The sequence below is a fragment of the Hemiscyllium ocellatum genome, chromosome 13, assembly GCF_020745735.1.
Source record: "Hemiscyllium ocellatum isolate sHemOce1 chromosome 13, sHemOce1.pat.X.cur, whole genome shotgun sequence".
NCBI classification, from domain to species: domain Eukaryota; kingdom Metazoa; phylum Chordata; class Chondrichthyes; order Orectolobiformes; family Hemiscylliidae; genus Hemiscyllium; species Hemiscyllium ocellatum.
In genome coordinates, this window is record NC_083413.1 from 53,953,682 (window position 1) to 53,977,351 (window position 23,670).

Here is a 23,670-nt window from a genome sequence, read left to right on the forward strand (position 1 = left end):
TGTCTCACCAATGTAATTGCAAGAGATGGGTAATGATATAAACAAGATGGAGGGCAAAGAACTACATGAGAAAAGTGGACATCAGACACAGGAGGCCAGATGTAACAAGTCTCACTTGAGAAAACCCTTTATCAAAAGTGGGAAAATTCAGCCCTTGATGTCACACAGATATCAACACTATTTCTCTCCATTTCTTTTGTCAATCAGTCGAACATCTTACCTGAAAAATTGCACATCTGATTTTGCAGTGCTCCCTCAGTACTGCATTAGTTTTCCAGCTACATATGGTTAGTTCTCCAGAGTGGTGCCTGACCCAAACGTTGTGTCCCAGAGGTAAAGATTATGAGTTATGGCTGAAAATAGTCTAGTAATACACCATACCAGAAGTCAAGGAATGTCTGTCAGTCTGAAATGAAAATGAGGCCTTCCCTATTTCATTTCTCAAATGTAAGCTTAATATCTTTCTTAAAAATTCATAGCAATGTTATTCACATATTTCCTTTCTTTTCAGAATACAGAAATTGTCCATGCCTATGTGCCTGATGCAGTTTGGTATGAGTATGAAACAGTAAATATCACTTTAATTCAATTTTGAGTTCATAAATTATTTTTCCACAATTGAACACTCCTGCAGTGCAATAGCACTGACAATGAACACCATCCAATAAATCATGGTTCAAATGCATCAGATTTTCCAAATATTAAATTAATGGATAGAAAATTATACACTACAAACCCACAATTTATTGGCTATAGTTCCCTGCTAGGATAACACACATAGAAATCAGTGCTATCATTTCTGAGAACTAAAGATTTTCCTTAACCATCTAGAACATCAAAAGACTTATTACAGATTAAGTATACTTGGAGCCAGAAATCAGATATTCAATTACAAAGATAATAGCAAGAAAACACAAAAGATAGTCATCGTTGTCTCCAAAATTAATTCTGCTGCCTCCATACCTTGACGGGAATGTGGAGGTGTTATCAAATTGGTTAAGACAAAAAAATAGGAAGACTGTATTTTCCAGCCAACTTTTTCTATCATCCAGCATGCAACTATCATAGCCATAAGGAATACCAAATTAACAGCTTGACCAACAGCTTATCCCATTGCCCAATAGGTTACTAATTTCATCTTGATATCAGGGTAGAATTCATTTTTAATGGTTGCTGACTTGAATTGAATGGCCCAGATATTCCAATGGCCAGATAGTAATTGAACCTGCACAGACAGACGCTGAACCACATGGAATCCCACACACAGCAGTCTCTGCAAGAATTTCCTGATAAACTGAAGATTATGATGGGAAACTCCCTTGCATGTGGAACTCAGCAAAAATCTCCCTTAAGGTTAAAGAATTTCGAGTGATTACCTTCTGTTAATAAATAGGTACCCAGGAAAGATTAGACTGTTAAAATCTAATCCATCTCCTGGATAAATGTTAAGCTAACCCTCCAACTTAACACTCCACAACAACTATACTTCCCCTGACTCCTTACATCTCCCCAGTCTCCAACAAGCCCACCATCTACCAAATGCCTGAAACCTAAATTCATTTCACTCCTGCCTCACCCAGAGCTTAGCTTCATTCTGCACTGGCCAGCTGTAACCCTACTGTATTACTCCTCCCTCCCCACCCCCTTCCAGCACTGGCAGAATCCTCCTGCCTCACCCCTTGTTCTTTGGCACAGATAGCCCTCCATGTCTAATCAATATCCCTCCCCACTCACTGCCAGCCTACGTCTTGCCACCTATCCCAACAACCCACCCATCCACTGGCTGGTCTTCAGTACCAACCACCGCTCTCTGCCACACTTCTCATCTGCTGGCCATAGCATTCCTGCTCAGCACAAGGAAAATCCCTCACCAGCTCTGACACCCCTCCAACAAGCTCTGACACCTTTTGCCGAATCCAGCAAATCCCTTGTTTGCTGGCCTCAATATCCCCTTCCATTTCCATCATCCATTAATATTTCCTGCTTCCCTCACAGATCCAGACATAAACCTTCTCCATCTTGACGACCCTAATAGCTGGCACCCATTCACTTGATACTTCAGTAGTTTCATTATCCATTGTCTGCATGTGGGCACCTCATGAAAGTTAAGTTCAAAAGAAACTTCAAAAGCCAAAATTCACCCTCCATCCAACCAGATTGGCTCCTCATGCCCCCATGCCATGCTTTGGTACTTAAATGTCCATTTAACAACTATGCACTGCAAAGGAGCAATGAACCCTAAAATAGCCATAGAATGTGTCAAATAAAGCTTTGAAAACATTCATGGAAAGTGTTATACAATGTTAAAAGCACTTTCTTCCTACTATAAAGCAATAAAAATGCCAATCATCCAATAATTTAAAGTATTATGGTCGAAACATCTGGCACTTGAAACTTCCTAATATTATATCAATGAACATTGTGAAATTGATGGCATTGGTTAGATAATAGTATTGATAATCAAGCAGGGACCCATGTATTTCAATATAATTATAGATTGCATTAAGTTTTCTTTGGAGGATGAGGCATGTACAAATGTATACTTTGACAAGTGGATATGGGGACTTTTTGGAGAACATGAGGCACTATTGGTGAGCATAGTGAGAGTGTGGGGGTTAGCGGGGATGGAATGGGGTGAAGGTTGGATGGCCTTTCTATTTCTATCCTAACTTGGAGAAAGTCCCATAAGGCTGAGGCTGGCCTTTTAAATATTCCATCTTCACATCCCTGTGGATTTATCAGAATATTTCTCAGGTCAGTTAGTCTGACCCTTGTTAGCACTTTCTCTCCCTGAACTCAATGCCATTCTGCTAGAATTGTTATTTCCTAAGATGGGAATGTGAAACCTGAAAATTTCTTATTTCTACTACCTACATCCAAGGTAAAACATCATCTCCATAAGTCTATCAGTTTCTGCCAAATTTTACAGTATTTATATTAGATGCCAGGTTAAAAACATAAATTGATGCATAACTTATATTTAATATCCATCAGTGTCATACTCTCATCTTGTAGTGCTGTCATCCTAATTAATAGCAAAAGTGCATTATGTATATATTATAAGAAAGTCTTTATTATTAAATTAGGGTTCTGCCATATCGGCTAAAAAGCAGTTTATGGATATGCATTTACCAGGCGATAAACTGGGGCTTCATGTCAGAGGTGGATTTATCTTCCCAACACAGCAACCAGCAAATACTACCTTTTATAGGCAAGTACAGCCATATTCATATTTAACTTTTCTGAAGTTTAACACATTTATGCTAAACTGTCATAGGTAATGAAAGTGTCACTGAATTGCATCCAATAAATATTCTGTTCTTCCACATAGTCGAAAGAATCCATTGGGTCTCCTCGTTGCCCTTGATGAACAAGAGAAGGCTAGTGGAGAATTATTTTGGGATGATGGAGAATCCAAAGGTATTGTATTCATTACTATGGCTGTCTAAAGCTGCTTTAAATACTGGATATGCACTAAACAACATTTTAGATATCGATGAGAGAAATAATTTTCCTCAAAATATGTATTTGCTATTAAAGGTGGAGATTGTTACCAATCATATCTCGTAGATTAGTTTCTGTTCAAGATAATTTTCCAAGCTACATAGTTTATTTCTCAACTCAGACTATCATACAAAAAGAAGAATTAAATCTGGTTAACACATGGCTGTTAAGCTAATTCAACATTTGTAATCAAGCAATTATGTTGCCTGTAGTAGTGACCTGATGTTCTTAATTCTCAGTCTTAAATACTTTTAAATATTTTGCCTAATGTATAAATAACTCTGTTACTGGTGATTCTGATGCAGTGTTGCTGACTAATAAATCTCACTGGTTTTGTCTTTTAGATACTTACGAAAAGGGGGTCTACACTGCCTATCAATTTACAGTTGCAGAGGTTAGCTTTTTCCACATTGGTTCAATTATAATTTGTCTTTGTTATAGTATTACAAAATGTATTGCTCAATTTGTATTGGAACACATTTCTCAATTGTTGGTTGAGATGTTTTACAGAAGTAACTATCTATTCCTTTAAACTTCATAAATTCTACTCTTTGTCAAAACAAATTATTTTCAGATCTGTTTCTAAAGGTTTGGTATGTGTTCATTCTCCAATCTATAGAAATTCTAAAACATGATAGCAAATCAAAGCATATACTAAAACGTCATTTGTCATCAATTCAGTAGAATTCATAGAGGATGTGTTAATTCAAGTCAATTCCTTATTAAAGTTGTGGAAAAACAATTTAAATTGGACTTTCAGCATTTGAAATGTCACAGTAATTTTCAAGTTCAATCTTGGCATGTCTCATTTTATTCGGGATTGTTACATGCTATGTTACATATCTATCAGACAGTTGTGAGCCAAGTATGGCACCAAGGAGTACTTCAAACTTAAATTCAGTGAGATAAACAAACAGAAAACTGTCCTTGGCCGAAACCAAACCTTATTCCTGATGAAGGGCTTATGCTCGAAACGTCGAATTCTCTATTCCTGAGATGCTGCCTAACCTGCTGTGCTTTGACCAGCAACACATTTGCAGCTGTGATCTCCAGCATCTGCAGACCTCATTTTTTACTCAAACATCAGGTAATGCTGTTGTTATCAGAGAGCGGCCAGCACTGTCCCAGAACATCATTCCATGACTTCCTCAGGAAATGATGGTCAGACCATTCTTTTCTTTATCTTCTTCAATTCATTTCTTCTATTGTAAGGGATTGTTTCCATGTTGAGAATATATTAGCTAATGAAGAAGTGGAAAGTAATCAAGGATGAAAGCTACAGGAATCAATAGAAGTTTGCATGAATTGTAATAGAGAATTTGAAGTATTCTGAGACAAAAACTTGTGGTCAAAATAGACATGTACTGTAAGAGGGCATCAAAAGACTTTACTGCATCAATGTATTACATGTAAAATAATCCAGCATTTGACCTGGTTCCAAATAATGAAGCAGGAAAATAATTTACTTCAAGATAGGAGAACAGTTTGGTAATAATAACAATGAGCTCAGAAGGTTCACATAGAAATAGATAAAGAAAAATAAATGTTAACTAAATATAGTGCAATATAAAAGTGTTGGACTGAAAATTATCTTAATGCCATGAGGTGTAAAGGATGAAGTCCAGATTTAATCTGGGGTTAACCTGAAGCCTTTGGTAATTGAGTGTGACATGGTTCCAATTTTACATTGTATGTTGATGATGTGACCAACTCAACTATAAGTATTAGTCAGTATCATGCAGAAGAGCAGGTGTGAGGAAGTTGTTGCATGCGGTCTGAAAGGCTTAATACTTGATTGAGTGCAATAAATACTATCCAATCTAATGATATAGTGGGGACTTGGTCAGAGTACAGAAGGAGACCATCACCTCTATGTCCTGCTTCTCAGCAAAGTCTATGTCCAACTGTGGCAATTTTTTGATGTGTGCATTTTGTTCTAGCATCTCTTCCCACAAGAACGAAGTATTTTGCCATCTCCTTCTAGGTACAATATTCCGCCATTTTATTTGTGGGAAGGATGCTCAAAAGAGTTCAATAACTTGCTCACATCTGTCAGCTGCATCTCCTCTAGTATTGCTTTCATACCACGGTGTCCATCCTTTCAAACCACATCTAACATTTATTCTTTCCCTATCACTTTTACAAGAATTAAAACCTGAGTGAATTATTTTACTATCTTTAAAAAGGCTCTAACACTTTTTATTCTCATACGTAACATCACTTAACTTTAAATGGTGGCATACCTATATGTTAGTAACAGCTACAACCTCTCGATCCTGAAAGGTTTAGATTTAGATTGAGATAACTTACAGTGTGGAAACAGGCCCTTCGGCCCAACAAGTCCACACCAACTCTCTGAAGAGCAACCCACCCAGACTCATTCCCCTACATTTACCCCTTCACCTAACATTACGGGCAATTTAGCATGGCCAATTCACCTAACCTGCACATTTTTGGATTGTGGGAAGAAACAAGAACACCAAGAGGAAACCCACGCAGACACGGGAAGATTGTGCAAACTCCACACAGACAGTTGCCTGAGACGGGAATTGAACCTGGGTCTCTGGCGTTGTGAGGCAGCAGGGCTAACCACTGTGCCACCCTAAAAGTATAGATTAGTTTACATACAATGTGGAAACAGGCCCTTCGGCCCAATAAGTCCACACAGACCCTCTGAAGAGAAACTCACCCAGTCCCACTTCCCACTGACTAATGCACCTAACACTATGGGCAATTTTGCACAGCCAATTCACCTGGCCTGCAAATCTTTGGACTGTGGGAGGAAACCCATGCAGTCACAGGGAGAATGTGCAAACTCCACACAGATAATCACCCAAGGCTGGAATCAAACCTGGCACCCTGGTGCTGTGAGGCAGCAGTGCTAACCACTGAGACACCACCCCATCCCAAAATTCCACTCTTTAAATTTTCCAAATAAGGTTCAAGATAAACAGGAACCCAGCTTCAACAATAGATGTAATTTTGGCCTTTATTGGATTCACCAAGGCCAGGTCTTCACTGTGATATTGTTATTTTTGGAACTTCATCATTGTCATGTCACCTTGGATGTTAAAAGAATCAGTTCAAGCTACACCAAAAAAAAATTAAGTGTCAACCATTATTGTAAGACTCAAAATAAGTGACTGTCCTTCATTTGTCCTTTTAATAATGCTATCTAATTTCTAATCTCACAGTATGTGGAGAGTTCATTTGTTTTTCCACTGCTATTTATTGGATTATTTGGCAGGAAAGGAGAGAGAAAAAGTTTGGATAGCAAATCAGATTACTATATTTATCTGTGTTCTGAAAGCAGCATTTTGCATTGAATATGATCCAATCTCTTCATAGCTAATGGAGCTTTGTCAATTCTAAACAGCCTTTTAGCAACATATGAAGCACTAACTAGCAACAAATATCTATGTCACTGAAATGCAAATGTATCCTTCGGATGTTGGGATTTTTTTTGTTTTACCTACCTGATTTTGGATTGAATTAACCTGCTCTAATTTGTACTTCTGCCATGGTTCTAGCACTCTTTTTTTTATTTCAGAAACCTTCTGTGTAATTGGTTAAGGAAACAGTTAGAATTGAATAACTAACTTGTGAGTCCTCAGCTAGAGTCCACGACCAGCATGTTAAGGTCAGATATGATTGCACTAGAGGTTACAAGAGAGATTTATGTAGATGTTGTCAGATCTATGAAGATAAATTGGGTAGGTTAAGATTATTTTCTTTGCATTAAAGGAAGTGAAAATGAGATTTGCTTGTGTTGGACATAATGCTGAGGGCCAAGACAGAGATGATAGGTAGGATTGGGTTCCCCTAATAGAGAGGTCAATAACCAAGAGGCATACATTTAAAAGTGGAATTGGACTTGCTGGTCAGAAATGTGGAGCAGCAGAAAAGCAGGAATGGAACAGCAATCAGATAGTGACTGCCACTTTGTGGCAAATTTGATCATTATCAGAATCGATGCTAAGGGTGGAAGCACTCCTCCCATTTAAAAAGAAAACTTGGTTCTGCACTTGAAGTGTCATAACTTAGAAGGCTAGAGATCACAAACAGTAAAGTGACACAAGGCTGTATGTAATAAAAAGAAAATTGTTGGAAGCATTGAACAGGTTTTGAGAGTATTTGCAGTGAGAAATGTAATTAGAGTTTCAGGTCTGTGACCTTTCCTCAGAACTGGAAAGGGTTAGAAATGTAATAAGTGTTGAGGAAGGGATAGATGGGATAATGACAAAAAGATGTTCCGAGACCGTGTTAAATCCTGGAGAGATTTTAAGTTATTTTTCCAGGTCTAAATCAATTGGAGCGAGAAGGAGAAAAGTACCAAAAAAACAATGTGCCGAAAACAGGTTTGCTGTTGACTGGATAAGAAAAGTACAAACAAGGGAAAAGGAACAAAATGGAGCAGAGACCATGGTCTCAAATTGATTAACTCAGTATGATTCCAGAAATGATGGTTATATGAATAGGGGTTGGATCAGTTAGGACTCTATTCACTACAGTTTAGAAGAATTGGGTCGGTGGTGGGGGGGATTCACAGAGAAACCTATAAAATTTTAATCAGGTTATACATGGCAAACACAGGAAGGATGTTCCAATGTCTGGGAAGTCCAGACCAGGGATCACAGTCTAAGGATGTGAGGTAGGCTATTGGAATGACATGATGAGAAATCTCCTAACTCCAATTGGTGAGCCTGTGAAATTCTCTGTTCCAGAAAGCATTTGTGGCCAAACTATTGAATGTGTTCAAGAAGGAATTAGATATAAGTTCTTCAGATGAAATGGATCAAAGGGCATGGGGCAAAAATGGAAACGAGAAACTGAGTTGGATGATGAGATCATGATCACATGAACTGAGTGGCCCCTTGCTCCTGTTTTCTATATGGGTGGCACGTTGGCTCAGTGGGCAGCACTGCTGCCTCACAGTGCCAGGGACCTGGGTTCAATTCCAACCTTGGGTGACTGTGTGGAGTTTGCATGTTCTCCCCCTGTCTGCATGGGTTTCCTCTGAGTGCTTCAGTTTCCTCCCACAGTCCAAAGATGTGTAGGCCAAGTGTGTTGGCCATGCTAAATTGCCCATGGCGTATGAATCAGGGTCAAACGTAGAGGAAAAGGTTGGTGTGGACTTGTTAGGCCAAAGGGTCAAAAGAACCTAATCATATTGCTATGTTTATACACCCATATCTGGTCTCTACTTAAGCTTCACTGATCCAAGGAAAACAATTGAATCCATTCAATTTTTTTCTCGTTGCTCAGACCTTCCTACCCAGGTAGCATACCGGTGAATCTCCTTTGCATCCTCTCCAGAGCAGTCATGTTCTTCCTATAATGTGGTGACCAGAATTGCAATCAGTATTAGAGTTATGGCCTGAGCACTTGCTTTAAATGTGTTGGCCTTCATTGATTTTTTTTCAGCAATCAAGTTCATTTCTTTACGCAAACAAAGTACATGCAAAAGCTAAATGTAACAAAATATGGATCAATATTTGCATGATTAGTTTCAACACTTCCAGGGAAATGAAACGTGGAATTGGTTTGATATGGCTTTATTCTCTTTTAGAATGTTTTGGATATTAAAGTACAACACCGGGGATACATTGACCCAAACAACCTTATATTTGAAGAAATAAAATTCCTTGGCATGAATAGTGTTCCAACATCCGTCATTGTGAAACATAGTCAGGATGTCACAACTTTATCACCAGAAAATATCATTTATCATCACGCCACTAAGGTAATTGAAATCTTCTAATAATCTCAATACTTTCTGCTAAAATCTGTTCTTTCTCTAACTATCCCATTCTGTGCTTTTTCATCAGAACAGTTGAATTTTGTTTTGCCATTATCATTTAGATGTGAAAAGATATATTAATTATTCTCTTTGCAGCAGAAGTAATTCATTCCAGGGTTAACTTCGTTCTCAGATTTTAAATCTAATATATGCGGAGTGAGAATTAAGTAAGATTATATTGTTTTGTGGGGCAAGGTTGGTAACACTAAAATGATTTTAAAGATTATGATCTATATACATAACACCTGTTAGTTGCAAAGCAAATTCTCCTGGACTTCATTGCTGTTCATGTTGGATTATGGCAGACCTCATTTTTTACATGTTGGATTATGATAAAGAAGACAAAGACACATATCTGCCTAGATGTTGTGTTTGAACATTTAGGATTTTCCTGTAAAATTGAGCTCTTTGTCTTTCTCCGATCATACTCCACTTTGACACATGAACCTAGAATGTCCACTCAGTGTAATCTATCGTGATGTTCTTTGATCTGGTAATGAAATAATATTTTTATCAGTGAAATGGATTAGTACACTAGGTGTTCCACTTTGACCAGGATTCTTGCTAAAAAAAAGCTGTAGAATTTCTGACTATGTGTGTGCTCCAGAGGCAGATTTGTTCAAAGTTTGGTGGCAAGTGCTCAAATATATTTTTGGGGCAACTGGAAATCACTAATATTCAATAAGTGAAAAACATTTTTGTGGTCATTGGTACCATAGAAAGGAGAAAATAATTGAAACACTACAAATAATTTTAAGTTCACATGATTAACTGTATTATTTTGGAAAATAGACTTCTCATACACAAGAGAAGCACTAGATACTGAATGAAGGTCATTATTTAAACCATTGTTTAGAATAATGATTAAAAAGGATCATTTCCATTTAATTGACCTGTCCAATAAAAGTGTTTTTCTCTAAATAGGTTGCTTATTTTACTGGTCTTCAGCTAGAACTAGGAGAATCATATTCAATAGAATGGAATTCTTCTTCAGTAATAAGGATTGACTGTCATCCTGAAGAACATGCAAATGAAGCTGCTTGTCGAAAGCGGGGTTGTATATGGGCAGTAAGTAATCGATGGACAGAAAATTATTTTAAGACAAAAAGTTATTTTGTTGGATACACTGATATGCATCTCAGTGTGTACACATACATAAGTTATCTTAATATGCAAATTTGTACTTTGCAACATCAGTTTGTGAGGCGTGTGGTGAATGATTTTGATCATCAGTTGCATTTCAGGTTTCTCAAAAATGGCAAGCAACTATTTTTTATCATCAGCTGGATGAACACTTCCACCCAAACTTCATGTAAGTGCACAACTAGATGCAGAGTTGAGTCTGCAGCTACCTGAGCATTTTCAGACCATTATCACCCCAGGCTTTGCAGACTCATGGCAGTCAGGATAATTTATGGTCTTCAATATCAAATAATAAATACTGATAAATGTTTTTTTCAGGAAACATTTAGAATTCCATTATCAGTGGCAAACATTGTCCCAATTTTAAGGATCTGCCATGAGAGATGCAGGAAAATCCAAGAGTATGCAAGAAACCCTAAAGGCATCATGTATATGTCAAGGTCTAATCAACCTTCTACTGTATTACCATATTATTGGATTTTCTGACCAATTAGCTTGAGCAAACCTGATAATAAAGCAAATGTGTTCACTTCAATGCCAGTATTTAAAGGTCAGGCATGAAATTTGATGGATTTTGAAGTTGAAAATAGCAAAGAAGAAATTAGTAGTATGGGCTCCGTACATTTGTAGGCTGCACCACATTTTAGAGAGTTATAATGTTAGTCACCAGCCAATAGAAAAGGTTATACATACGTTTATTACTTTCTTGGTCCACTTGCTTGCTGATTAAAATCCTTCTGAGTTTTTCCACATTCTGTTTGGATTTTCTGCCAGATCTGAATGCACAGCTACTGTCATCAGCCAAAAATTAGCAAAGACTGCACCTGAAACATTTTCTAGAATCAACTATTTTGAATATTGTTTAATTGACTGTCATTGGAAATCTGACATTGACAAATGAACATAGAGGGCAGCAAAATTCAAAGTTAGAGGCATAACTTAAATGTGTGTGTGCAGTAGGTCGTTGGTGGATAAGGGAGTTAAATGGAGTAAGGTCTTTCAGAAGAGGGGAAAAAGTATTTTGCTTGATGCTGTGAAAAGAATGATTTGTGAGTTCCTTCACATATGCCCAGACACTCTCTGCCACTGTACTATGCCTTCAAATGGCTGTGCTGGTGAAGATACTGCCAGATATCTTCTACTGGCATGTGCTTTGACAAAGAAGGTCTGGAGAGAGATGCAATGGTTTTTTTGTTGAGTATCGTTCCAAACAGCTCTGTCACGCAGACTTTGTGCTCTACAGTCTGTTCTCCAGAATGCACACTGAGAAAAATATCAGTTGTTCCTGGAGGACCATCAGCTTGGTGGAAGATGCTCTTTGGTGTGCCCAAGGTAGGTTGGTCTTCCAGTGACCTCGACTAAGTGTTGCCGACTGGCACATTCCATGGTCCATGACTACGTACTGAGGGACAAACTAAAGCTTGGGGTAAAGACCACCTTTCTGCAAAAGTATAATGGGGTCTGTCAGTTATCAGACCCTCATGGTGCCTCAAATGCTTATAAATATTGCCCTGCATAAGTAAGAAATGCCTTGGTTTTTTTGCAACTGCAGGAAGTGTCACATTCCAATGTTTGTTTGCTTTTCATGTGCAAAGAGTGTAGCGAAGTGCTTCAGTAACTATATATGTGCACAAAGATTGCTCATGAATAAAGTATATTTTTGCAATTTAAAAATGTTAGAAATATTGTTCAGCAATACAACTGGGCACCATTGAATGTAATACAGTACAGAATAGTTGGGAAAATAATCTTCCAACAGAAATATTCCTTCACTCAGGGATAGACAAACTACTGGAATATCAACAAACTCCCAAGTACAAATTATTCACTGAATGAAGTGAAATGAAAACAAAATGGAATAAACCAGACTATTTACTTGTACCACAAGCTTAAAAATTTTGAAACAAGCTGTGAAATTAAATCCCATTAATTCCAAAAAAAACATTGTTTTACAGATTCAAAAGCACCACTGCACCTCATCCAAGGTCACCCTTTTTCAGCATTCATACAGAAAAATCTCTTTTTCTTCTGGCTAGATGGGTCTCTAGAAAATGTGATAGCTTCTTCCTAAAGCAATCATTCACCTGAACTTAAATATTCACACCTTCACATAACCTCTTCATGATTTTATTTTAACACTTTCAGATTGAAACTATCAGTAACCTTTACTTTAAGGTAATCTCATGTTAACAAATTAAATTATCTTCCCATTTTCTCAGAAGCAACTTTACACATGAAAGATATGCAAAACTGCCATGACCTGAAAATAAAGCTAAAAAAGATCTTTTTCTCACTAAACTATGAGTGTTTCCCCAAGTAAAAAAAAAGTCAGAAATTTCTAACTGAAATATTGAGGCACATTTGCTTAGTTGCTAGGTCCTCAATCCTCCTCAGAAAAATGAAAACCTGATAGTTCTGAAATCTAGCCTCTTCAAACTGTGTTTTTGAAAATCACCATGGCTACAAGTACATTCAAGTTAATTATTAAATCCCTCAGACACAAAGAAAAACCCATATGTCATTATATCATGATCCAAACTTAACACAAATTATATTAAATATATATGTGTATACCCCAAATCATATAATCCATATCATAATTAGATAAAATTTAAAACTCTACCAAAATGGAATGAAGCTGTGGAGAGGTTTGAAGGTAAAGACAACAATTTTAAAGTTGATGCATTGATGAATCTGGAGTGAATCATTGAAGGGATTATTTGGAACAGACATTAATACCAAACAGATTAAAACTGCCACTTTTAGCATTGTTAAAGTCAATGAAGGATAGTAGATGGTAAATTCAACAGAAGGTAATTAGAATAATTGAAGCAAGTGATAATAAAAACTGTGAATAAGCATATCAACAGAAATGTTGTGAAGGTAGAAATGAGTGATCATTCTGAAGGACATGGCATGAGGATTGCAACTTATTTTGGATCTAACATATGTTAGTTTTGGATTGTCTTTTTAATTGTAACTGAATCATTGGTACAGTGGATGAGGTTATTGGTAAGGAAATGGATTTTATTACAAAAGTTATCTTGATCTTATAGCTCATCACATGAAGGAAATTGTGTCTCATGCACATTAGACTGGCACCAATCATCTATAACTTTAGAGTAGAGCTAGGTATCATTTGTATGGCTGTGGAAGTTGCCCCCATTGTCAAACCAGATATTTAAGGAATTACAAAGCATATTTTATGCCATTTTATATTCCATGTTTGACCACAATTTGATGCAGCATCACATTCAGTCTGCATACATTGCATGTGTGAGAAGACGTGATGTGGAGGTGCCGGTGTTGGACTGGGGTGGGTAACGTCAGAATGCAAATGACACCAGGTTATAGTTTGACAGGTTTATTTGAAATCACAAGCTTGTGAGGCATTGCCCCTTCATCAGGTGGAGTGGGAGAGAAGCACACAGGCACAGTATTTATAGGCAGAGAGATCAATGGGCAGAGAGATCAAAAGATCTGCTGTGCTCCTCCAGCACCACTAATCCAGATCAAAAAAATCATACAGGTGGTGTGAGTGGAGTGTTGAATAATAAATCTCTGCATGTGATCACTGTGTCAGACAGTGTGAGTAAAGTGTCAACAGCTGAATAACGAGTGAAGGGATGACCTATAATCCGATTAAGTGAGGCAGCGAGATAATTACAAAAAAGTAAAAAAAGAAGGTGGTGCAGGAGGCAAACCCAATACTCAATTGTGATCATGGATTAATTTGCACTACGTGTAACCCCACCACACTGTTCTGTGTCTGTAAATTTTTTTTACTGTTCTGTTTTGACACAAGCACCTTGGTAAATTGCTATGATCTCTCTACCTTAATTAATTTGTACAGTTTTGGATTATTTATTAATTTGGTTAGAACCTCACAGTGCAACTCCCATTCCTATCATGTTATTCCAGTTATTTGGTTTGTCTCCAGCATCACCTTATTTTTAATGTTTTATAATTATTGTTCTGCCTCATTTAACTGGATTATAGATCACCCCTTTGTTAGTCAGCTGTTGACACTTTACTCACACCGTCTGACACTTTAATCACCTGCAGAGATCTATTATTTAGCTTGTTGACACCCTACTCAGACCATTTATATGATCTTTTGATCTCTCTGCCCATTGATTTCTCCGCCTATAAACTCTGTGCCTGAGTGCTTCTCTCCCACTCCACCTGATGAAGGGACAACGACCAGAAAGCTTGTGATTTCAAATAAATCTGTTGGACTATAACCTGGTGTTGTCTGACCTCTGACCATGTGAGAAGAAATATTTACAATTAAGATGTAGCTGGAGTATGCCCATTACATGTCATAATGAGCAGAAGATGTTGATCCCACATTTTCATCCATCAAGCTGACTCTAACCCTGTCCTCCCTGACCATTTACCCACCCAATTTCTAATTGCATTTCTCATTTAGAAAATGGCAAGTGACGACAGGGAAGACAGCTCCTCAGCAATGTACCCACCTTGCTGTCAAGTAACCCTCCAGAGTCTCTGTCTTCTTTTACCATCATTTACTCCCAATAGCACATTTTCACCCATCTCCCTACTGTGTATGCCTACCACATTATCTCCAATTGACCTCTCTTCTCCTCAAACCTAACATTACACCTTAACCTTACCCACCCTAATCCTCTACAAACCCCCTGTGGAGGCCATGGACATGGTCACCACCAATAATCTGCCTTCTGTAGTGTACCATACCCTCTGATGCTGATCTTCATACTCTTGAGTTACCCTTTAACTGTCCTTGCTCCCACCTCCACAAATGCTATTACATCTCCTGACCTTCCAGTCTTGATTCCCCACTTAGTTTGACAGTGTTCTCAACACTGCCCATACAAGCACCCCCCCTTGCAGCTTCTTTAATGATTGACATTACTCCACCAAACCCCACCCCTGCCTCTCCAACCACAGACTGTATTTGGTCCAGACCTTAGACCAACATCACTCAGCAGCTCCTTGACATGTCTGACTAGATATCTGGCTACTATTTCATAGCTCCCCAACTGATGATACATGACACCACTGATTGATGCTGTTGGTACTGTAGAAGAAATTGTTGCTTACTCCTTTGGCTACATTCAGACAGATCCCTGCATCTCTTGACAGTGAGTGTCTCAATCTGATGGCTGACTGTGGTCAAGTCCCTGGACGATATCTGACCTGTGTCCCTAGCCTAATAGAACCAAAATAGTTACTCAATATGGCAGAAATGAGAGTTTTTGGCTCTCTCTGAAGCAGTAACATGCTAACACCGCAAGGTAAGGCATGAATGGTGTGAGTATACAGCTGGGCACAACATGAACTATTGTTCATGGACAAGCAGATAAGCCTTGAGATGCAGCCTAGTCCACTCGTTGAGTTGGGTGCCTGTCCCTGCAGCAAGGTATCCTTATGGCAATCTTCTCAATGCTAACTGCTGGTATGTTCTTCAATGCAAGTCTGTGTCTTAAAAGCAGTATGACAAAATATTGGAGACGTTCCATGATGGTGTGAGGCATTGGCAGATGTTGAATGCCAATGGTTGTACATGAATGGTGCTTGTGACTGCTGCCAATGTCTCATTCCCTGAGATGTTGCTAGCAGTATCCAGCCTGGAGGTAATTTGGAGCAAGCAATGAACAACTATCCCACCAGATGAAGAGATGCCATGATGGTTGTGATGCATTAGCAGATGCTGGATGCCAATGATTGTACATAAACTGTGCATGTAACTGCTGCCCATGTCTCATGCCTTGAGATGTTGCTGCCAGGATCTAACCTGGAGGTAATTTGGAGCAAGGTTCTTGCTCTGGCTTCCAGACATCTCGTTTGGTTCATGAGTTTGACAAGAATTGAGTCTGGATATGAATGAGATATGGTGTGACATTAACAAGGCATTTAACAAAGCTCATCCCTGTTCACTGGCATCTTGCCACTGCCTAGTGAGATTTGTGACACATTGTCTCTCAAAAGCATATGTGAAGCAAAATGATCTTGAGACCAGTGGATTTGTCACCTGATACTACCACACCTTGTACCATAGCCCATATTGCTCAAGTTCCTCAAAGATTTGCCCATAATGTTTAACATTATGAAATAATAAATTAAGCATTGCTTTTTAGTGAGGGAACAAATTATCAATGATCTAAATTGAAGCAGTGGTACAAAAAGGTCAATAACTCTGTTAGATGAATCTGAAATATTGAGATATTACTTCACATCGGTTGACAAATATTTAACTGCATTAGTTTAAGCAATCTTGGAGTTTTTCCTCATTTATTTGCTATGAAACCTGGGTTTCTCTTTTTGCAGAGCAGTCCTGAAGTTTCTGAACCATACTGCTTTTATGACAAAGACTACGGTTACCTCCTGAACAAAGACAAGGGAATTACATCAACAGAACGTGGAATGACAGCTGAAATTATGAGAAATAAAGCATATCCAGAAAGTTACCAAGGCATCACCCCAACTGTGCAAATCCTGCAAGTTGATATCACATACCTGAATGACCATATGTTGAATTTTAAGGTAGGATTCCAATGAAAGAATGAAAGTCAAGAAAGCTGGGAAGTTTACAATTGAATAGAAGACATGTTAAATTTATAGTCTGCTCCTGGTAATTCAATGTTGTTCTTTGAGTAAATAACATTTGTGCCTCAAAATCTTTCACATGCAATAATCTAAATGGAAAGTAGCAATATGGGCTGTTAGCAGGAAGGCCTTCCCCACCCAGAGACTTCAGACAACAATTCTCTTATCTCAGGCTAAACTAGGAAAAAACATAATCAAATATAAAAACAGGAACATCTCCCTGTCATGAAGATTTGTCACCTGCAGCACCAAACGGGTTAAACATGTCATTGGCAGTGACTACGAAGGTTACCACAGCCCTGAACCTTTTCAAACTAGAGCAGTTGGCATGCCAAACATTTCTCAGTACAGCATCTTTTGTAGCATAATGTGGTGAGTAATAGGAAAAAGAAGTTAACAATGTTCCTGTGACCAGACAGAAGGAAGAGGAATGTACCAATGGGTTTTTCAGTACAATAAACTTTCCTATGGTGCAGGGTGCCATTGACTACAAAGATATATTTTGCAGGTATCAGAACATTAAATATTCTGAAAAACATAAAAGCCTTATTATTTCAGCCTCGGCCGCCAACCTGAACAAATTGCATCCAATTATACCTGAGCCAAGGCTCATCCACTCCGACAGCTTTTCTCTTCTTTATTTCTCTTTCCTTGTTTTCTTTTCTTCTCCTTTCCTTTACTTACCTCTTGTCCTGAGCTCAGACAGCATCAATGGCAGCTAGGAATCCCAGCGTGCACCTCATGATTAAGCACCCGCTTACTTTTCTGGGGTGTGCATGGGACTTGGCATTAAGATTGGCAGCTGCTACACTGGTGGCAGTTACATTGGTGAGGAAGGCCCAGCAGCGAAAGGTGGCACTTGAGGGTCAGTGACTTTGTCATTGGTTGAGTCTGACACTGGCATCGGTGAAGCAGTGGCGGATGGGCATCACAGTGTCATCAATAAAGTGGACCCAGTGGTGGGATATGCAACTTGGACAAGGGCAAGTCCAGTGAAGTGGTGGCAAAAGAGAATTGGCCCAGCGGTGAAACATGTTGCCTGAAGAATGATGACTTCAATGTTGATAGGGTCCAGAGTAGATGGCAGCGGGGTGGTGGAGGAGGGACAGTAGTACAGGTGTTGTAGTGATGAGCTGGCTCAGGACTGATGGACTGTCTTTAAGCACTATCTTCCTACTTTTCATTTATTCGTAAACTATTCAAAATGGTGCTGGATTGTGGAAAAGAATTGCACTGTATTTTACTGTTTTTCTCATTGTAAAATACACTGTGAAATCATTCATTTTTTCATGTCAATTCCATTTCTACGGTGGTCAGAAACTTTGTGCTGTGCAATGAATACCTTGCCCCATCTCTTAAACCTCTCTACCATCTATAAGGCTCAAATCATGTCTGTTAGACTACACACTAAAGGTGATTTGATGTAATTACACTGCTCACAGTTCCTGTGAATGCCTTGACAGACCTGACCGCATGCGCAGTACTACTGTCTTGAACTTAATTTCTGTATTTCCCATCATTGCTCCTGAGTTACATACATACATACTATTCAAATTTACCAAACCAGTTTTCATATAACCTCTCTTTCCTTTGAATCCTACTACTGAGGAGGATATGAGCACTGATGTAATGGAAACATTATTACCTCCTTGTTCTCCATTAAGTCATGTTCCAACACTGATTGGGATAGTAATCATTGCTCCTTTATCTTCAGTGAACCAATATCCCATATCTTCATTTTAACATCATCCAGTGTGTGCCATCATCATGAGGATTCCAGTGGTTTGCAGGGAAGATCCAACATCTCTTTCACTGGTCAAAGAAGTGTAGTTTTGTTCATGCTGACTATAGTCTGAGAACAAGTGTAAAAACTAAGCCAAGATTGACACATTATCCCACAAACAGGAAATGAAATAAATTTTAATTTGAGAACAGGACACTGAATTGGATGATCAGTCATGATGATATTGAATGGAGAAACAGGCTTAAACAGCCAAATGGCCTACTGTGCTTCTGTTTTCTACTTTTCTACATTTTTGTGTTTTAATATTGCTTGTTGAGTGAATAAGGATGGCCTGCACAGTTAGATAAAATTATTGTCCTCCTCATAAGAATAAAATAACAGTAAGATAGCAATGTAGGACTTTTTTTATTCCTGAGCACCAGAATATGTCACAAGTAAGGTTGCTACGATAATACTTGTTAACTGCTAGAATTTAAGGATATTAATGACAAAACTTAATTTTTCTCCAGATTTTTGACCCAAAGGCAAAACGATTTGAGGTTCCAATCCAGCTAAACATTCCCAAAAGGACACAATATGATAGTTCTACTAGACTTTATGAGGTTCAAGTTGTCGATTTTCCATTTGGAATCCTGGTCAAAAGGAAGAGTACGGGTGCAGTGATGTGAGTAACGGATTTTCAGATCGTATTTTATTTCTGATTTTACAACCAGTACTGATAATAACTTTCAAATTCTCCTACACAAAGTGAGATAAATAGTAATGAGATACAAGTAATCAATGCAACAAAGAACATAGTAGAACCTGATTATAGCAGATGATCCTTCTAATAAAATAAGTCCTAGCTAAAAAAGCAATGAACTAAATCCACAATAGCTGACTCTAGCTTTTCAGAACTGATTGATTTTTTCTTAAATTGAGCTACTGGATTCAATATTATTGAATACTGCTTACAAAGAAGCAATGCTTTCAGTGATATCTTTAATGTAAACTTTTGCAAGTTTATACAACCATCAGAGGTTTTAAGCTCAACTATAAAATTGTCTCTCTTTTTGCTACAACTGAGTAATGTGTTATTATTTTCCTTGAGAATTTGTCTTTGAGGAAATTGTGAATGTTTTAAAAATTATTATGAGTCTCTAAGAAAACTTAATGCCTGGTTAGTTATCTTGCTACATCACAAAACAGTCTAAAATAACCAAAAAAACATCAATTAGCCACACACAAAACTGACTTACCCTAAAATCAGGCCTTAAAAACTCTTTTAAAATAACAGCTTGGTTACAGAAATGGTTACAGAAATACTTAGGTTAATTATTAGCTATAGGCATGTAGAAAATTCATTGATTACTATCTCAGAAAGATCGTAGCTAGAGAAGGTGTAATGCCCACTCAAGGGCAAAAGAGGGAATTTATCCTGGGAGCCAGAGGAAGTGGATGAGGTTCTCAGTGAGTACTTTGCATTGGTTTTACCAAAGATAACAACTTGGATGTGGTAAGTTTAGGGTGGGGTATATTGATATTCTGGGGCATGTTGGTGTTAAGGTTCTTGAAAAACTTGAAGGTAGATAATCTTATCAGGGCCTGATGTGATCTGTCCCAAGATACTGATGGAGGCAAGGGAAGAGATCCAGGATACTATGGGCCAGTGAGCCTTACACCAGTTGATAGGGAAATTATTGGTGAAGATTCTTATGGATAGGGTTAATTTGTATTTAGGAAAGAGTCATATTATTAGGGATAGCCAGCGTGGCTTTGAGCATGAGAGGTCTTATCTCATAAATTTGATGGTTTTTTTTGAGGAAGTGATGAAGATAATTGATGAGGGTAGGTCAGTAGATGTTATCAACATTGACTTTACTAAAGCATTTGACAAAGTCCCCAAGATAGGCTGGTCCGATGGATTAGATCACATGGGATCCATGGTAAGTTGGTAAATTGGAACAAAATTTGCTGGGTCATAGAAGACGCTCCTCCAACCGCCACCAAGACAGAACCCCACTGGTTCTCACCTACCACCCCACCAACCTCCGCATACAACGTATCATCCGCCGCCATTTCCGCCACCTCCAAACGGACCCCACCACCAAGGATATATTTCCCTCCCCTCCCCTATCAGCGTTCCGCAAGGACCACTCCCTTCGTGACTCCCTCGTCAGATCCACACCCCCCACCAACCCACCTCCACCCCCGGCACCTTCCCCTGCAACCGCAGGAAATGTAAAACTTGCGCCCACACCTCCACACTCACTTCCCTCCAAGGCCCCAAGGGATCCTTCCATATCCACCACAAGTTCACCTGTACCTCCACACACATCATCTATTGCATCCGCTGCACCCGATGTGGCCTCCTCTATATTGGTGAGACAGGCCGCTTACTTGCGGAACGCTTCAGAGAACACCTCCGGGCCGCCCGAACCAACCAACCCAATCACCCCGTGGCTCAACACTTTAACTCTCCCTCCCACTCCACCGAGGACATGCAGGTCCTTGGACTCCTCCACCGGCAGAACACAACAACACGACGGCTGGAGGAGGAGCGCCTCATCTTCCGCCTGGGAACCCTCCAACCACAAGGTATGAATTCAGATTTCTCCAGTTTCCTCATTTCCCCTCCCCCCACCTTGTCTCAGTCGGTTCCCTCAACTCAGCACCGCCCTCCTAATCTGCAATCCTCTTCCTGACCTCTCCGCCCCCACCCCACTCCGGCCTATCACCCTCACCTTGACCTCCTTCCACCTATCCCACCTCCATCGCCCCTCCCCCTAGTCCCTCCTCCTTACCTTTTATCTTAGCCTGCTTGGCTCTCTCTCTCTTATTCCTGATGAAGGGCTTATGCTCGAAACGTCGAATTCTCTATTCCTGAGATGCTGCCTGGCCTGCTGTGCTTTGACCAGCAACACATTTGCAGCATAGAAGACAGAAGGTGGTTATGGAGTGATGTTTTTCAGATTGGAGGTTTGTGACCAGTGGTGCAAGGATCAGTGATGGGACATCTGTTGCTTGTAATATAAATCAGTGATCTGGATGAAAATGATAGGTAGTCTGATTAGTAGGATTGCAGAAGACATATAAATTGGTGGAGTTGTGGATATGTTTTGAGTGTTAAATGATACACCAGGCTATAGATTTGTTAGAAAGTTGGATGGAGAAATGGCAGATGAAGTTTAATGTGGACAAGTGCGAGGTGATGCATTTTGGGAGATCAAATGCAAAAAGAAAGTATATAGTAAATGGCAGGACTCTTAGGTGCTATGATATACAGAGGGATCTTGGGATACAATTTCATCACTCCCTGGGAGTGGAAACACTGGTGGATATGATGGTTTAGAAGGCATCCAGCATAAAAATTGGTAAATCATGTTGCAGCTGAAGAAACATTAGTTAGGATGCATTTGGAGTGTTGTGTATAGTTCTGGTCACCACACTGTAGAAAGGATGTGGAGGCATTGGAAAGGGTGTAAAACAGGTCTATCAGGATGTTGGCTGGATTGGAGTGTATTAGCTGTAAGGAGAGTTTGGACAAACTTGGATTGTTTTTACTAGAGTGTCAAAGTCTGAGTGGCGACCTAATAAAAGTATATAAAATTATGAGGCCTGGGTAGGGTGGATAGTCAGAGTCATTTTACCAAGATGGAAATGTCAAATACTACGGGTCATTGGTTTAAGGTGAGAAGCTGAAAATTTAAAGGAGATGTACAAGGTCTTTTACCCACAGGGTGGTAGGTACCTGGAAGCAAGGGGAGGTTGTAGAAGCAGTTGTGATAGCAAAATTTTAGAGATACTTAGATAGACATATGAACAGACAGGGAATAGAAGGATATGGACCATGTGCAAGCAGATAGGATTGGTTTAGAATGGCATCATGATCAGCACAGACACGGTGGGCTGAAGAGCCTGTTAATATGCCATACTGTTCTATGTTTGTCATAGATTTGCCACCTCCAGATTTGATTACTCCAAGTTTCTTCTGGCTGGTCCTTCTCTCCAGATTCCATATAAAAAAGTATTCAAAACTCTACTGCCAATGCTATCCCAAGTCCCACTCACAAATCATGCCTGGGTCCAATGTTTTGCAGATTCCTGATGAAGGGCTTTTGCCCAAAACGTCAATTTTCCTACTCCTTGGATGCTGCCTGACCTGCTGTGCTTTTCCAGCACCATTCTAATCCAGATCCAATCTTTTGCATGCCTAGTCCCAATGGCTCAACACCAAAATTATTTTCATCATATTTAAGTATTTTCATGATCTCTCCCAATCTCATTTTTCCTTACTACTGTAACTGTTTGTTCCTCTGAGTTAAACCTCTGTCCATATCTACTCTTTGCACCTTTCCATTGATTGCTGAATATAATCTCTGGAATTAGATTCTTCTTAGATTGATCCACCTTTAAGACCCTCTTTAAAACATTGTCTTTTAGCCAAGGCTTTAGCCACTTTTTAAATATTTCTGTCTTTAGATCATATTGAGACTTATCTGATTACTCTTCTCAAAAGAAAGATTAGATATGGTTTTCTCTGTGAAACTCAGTATGCAAATACTAGCGGTTGTGGCTTGTAATTGTTATATAATTTTGTACTTTATATATATACTCAAAAATGTTTTATGTGCTATTCCAATATTCTCTATAAACCTTGGCAAGAAGTTTCAAATGTATTCATTAATGTCTGATTAGGTGTCCACAATTATTAATAGATACTGGTAATTAAGGCATGCAGACATAACATTCTCTTTGTGCCAGAACCAAGAATCTTGCCCACGACCAGTGCAAATTAGAAAATTGTACAGCACAGCATTAAGTTTTGACAAACAATAATTGAGAGGAAGTAATATACTACTGACATGGACCCAGAATAGTGACCCATAGTTGTCTAATGTCATATATT

At 38.9% G+C, this 23,670-nt stretch overlaps 1 protein-coding gene across 1 annotated transcript in view; it reads left to right on the top strand.

Moving 5' to 3' along the window:
- The window catches only part of si (sucrase-isomaltase), a 218,424-nt gene that overhangs the window by 146,439 nt on the left and 48,315 nt on the right, over positions 1-23,670 (top strand). Inside the window, 8 exon segments of the mRNA XM_060833923.1 lie at positions 512-568; positions 3,087-3,211; positions 3,332-3,420; positions 3,849-3,898; positions 9,074-9,247; positions 10,229-10,372; positions 16,760-16,975; positions 19,292-19,446. Coding sequence (XP_060689906.1) covers positions 512-568; positions 3,087-3,211; positions 3,332-3,420; positions 3,849-3,898; positions 9,074-9,247; positions 10,229-10,372; positions 16,760-16,975; positions 19,292-19,446 — 1,010 coding nt within the window.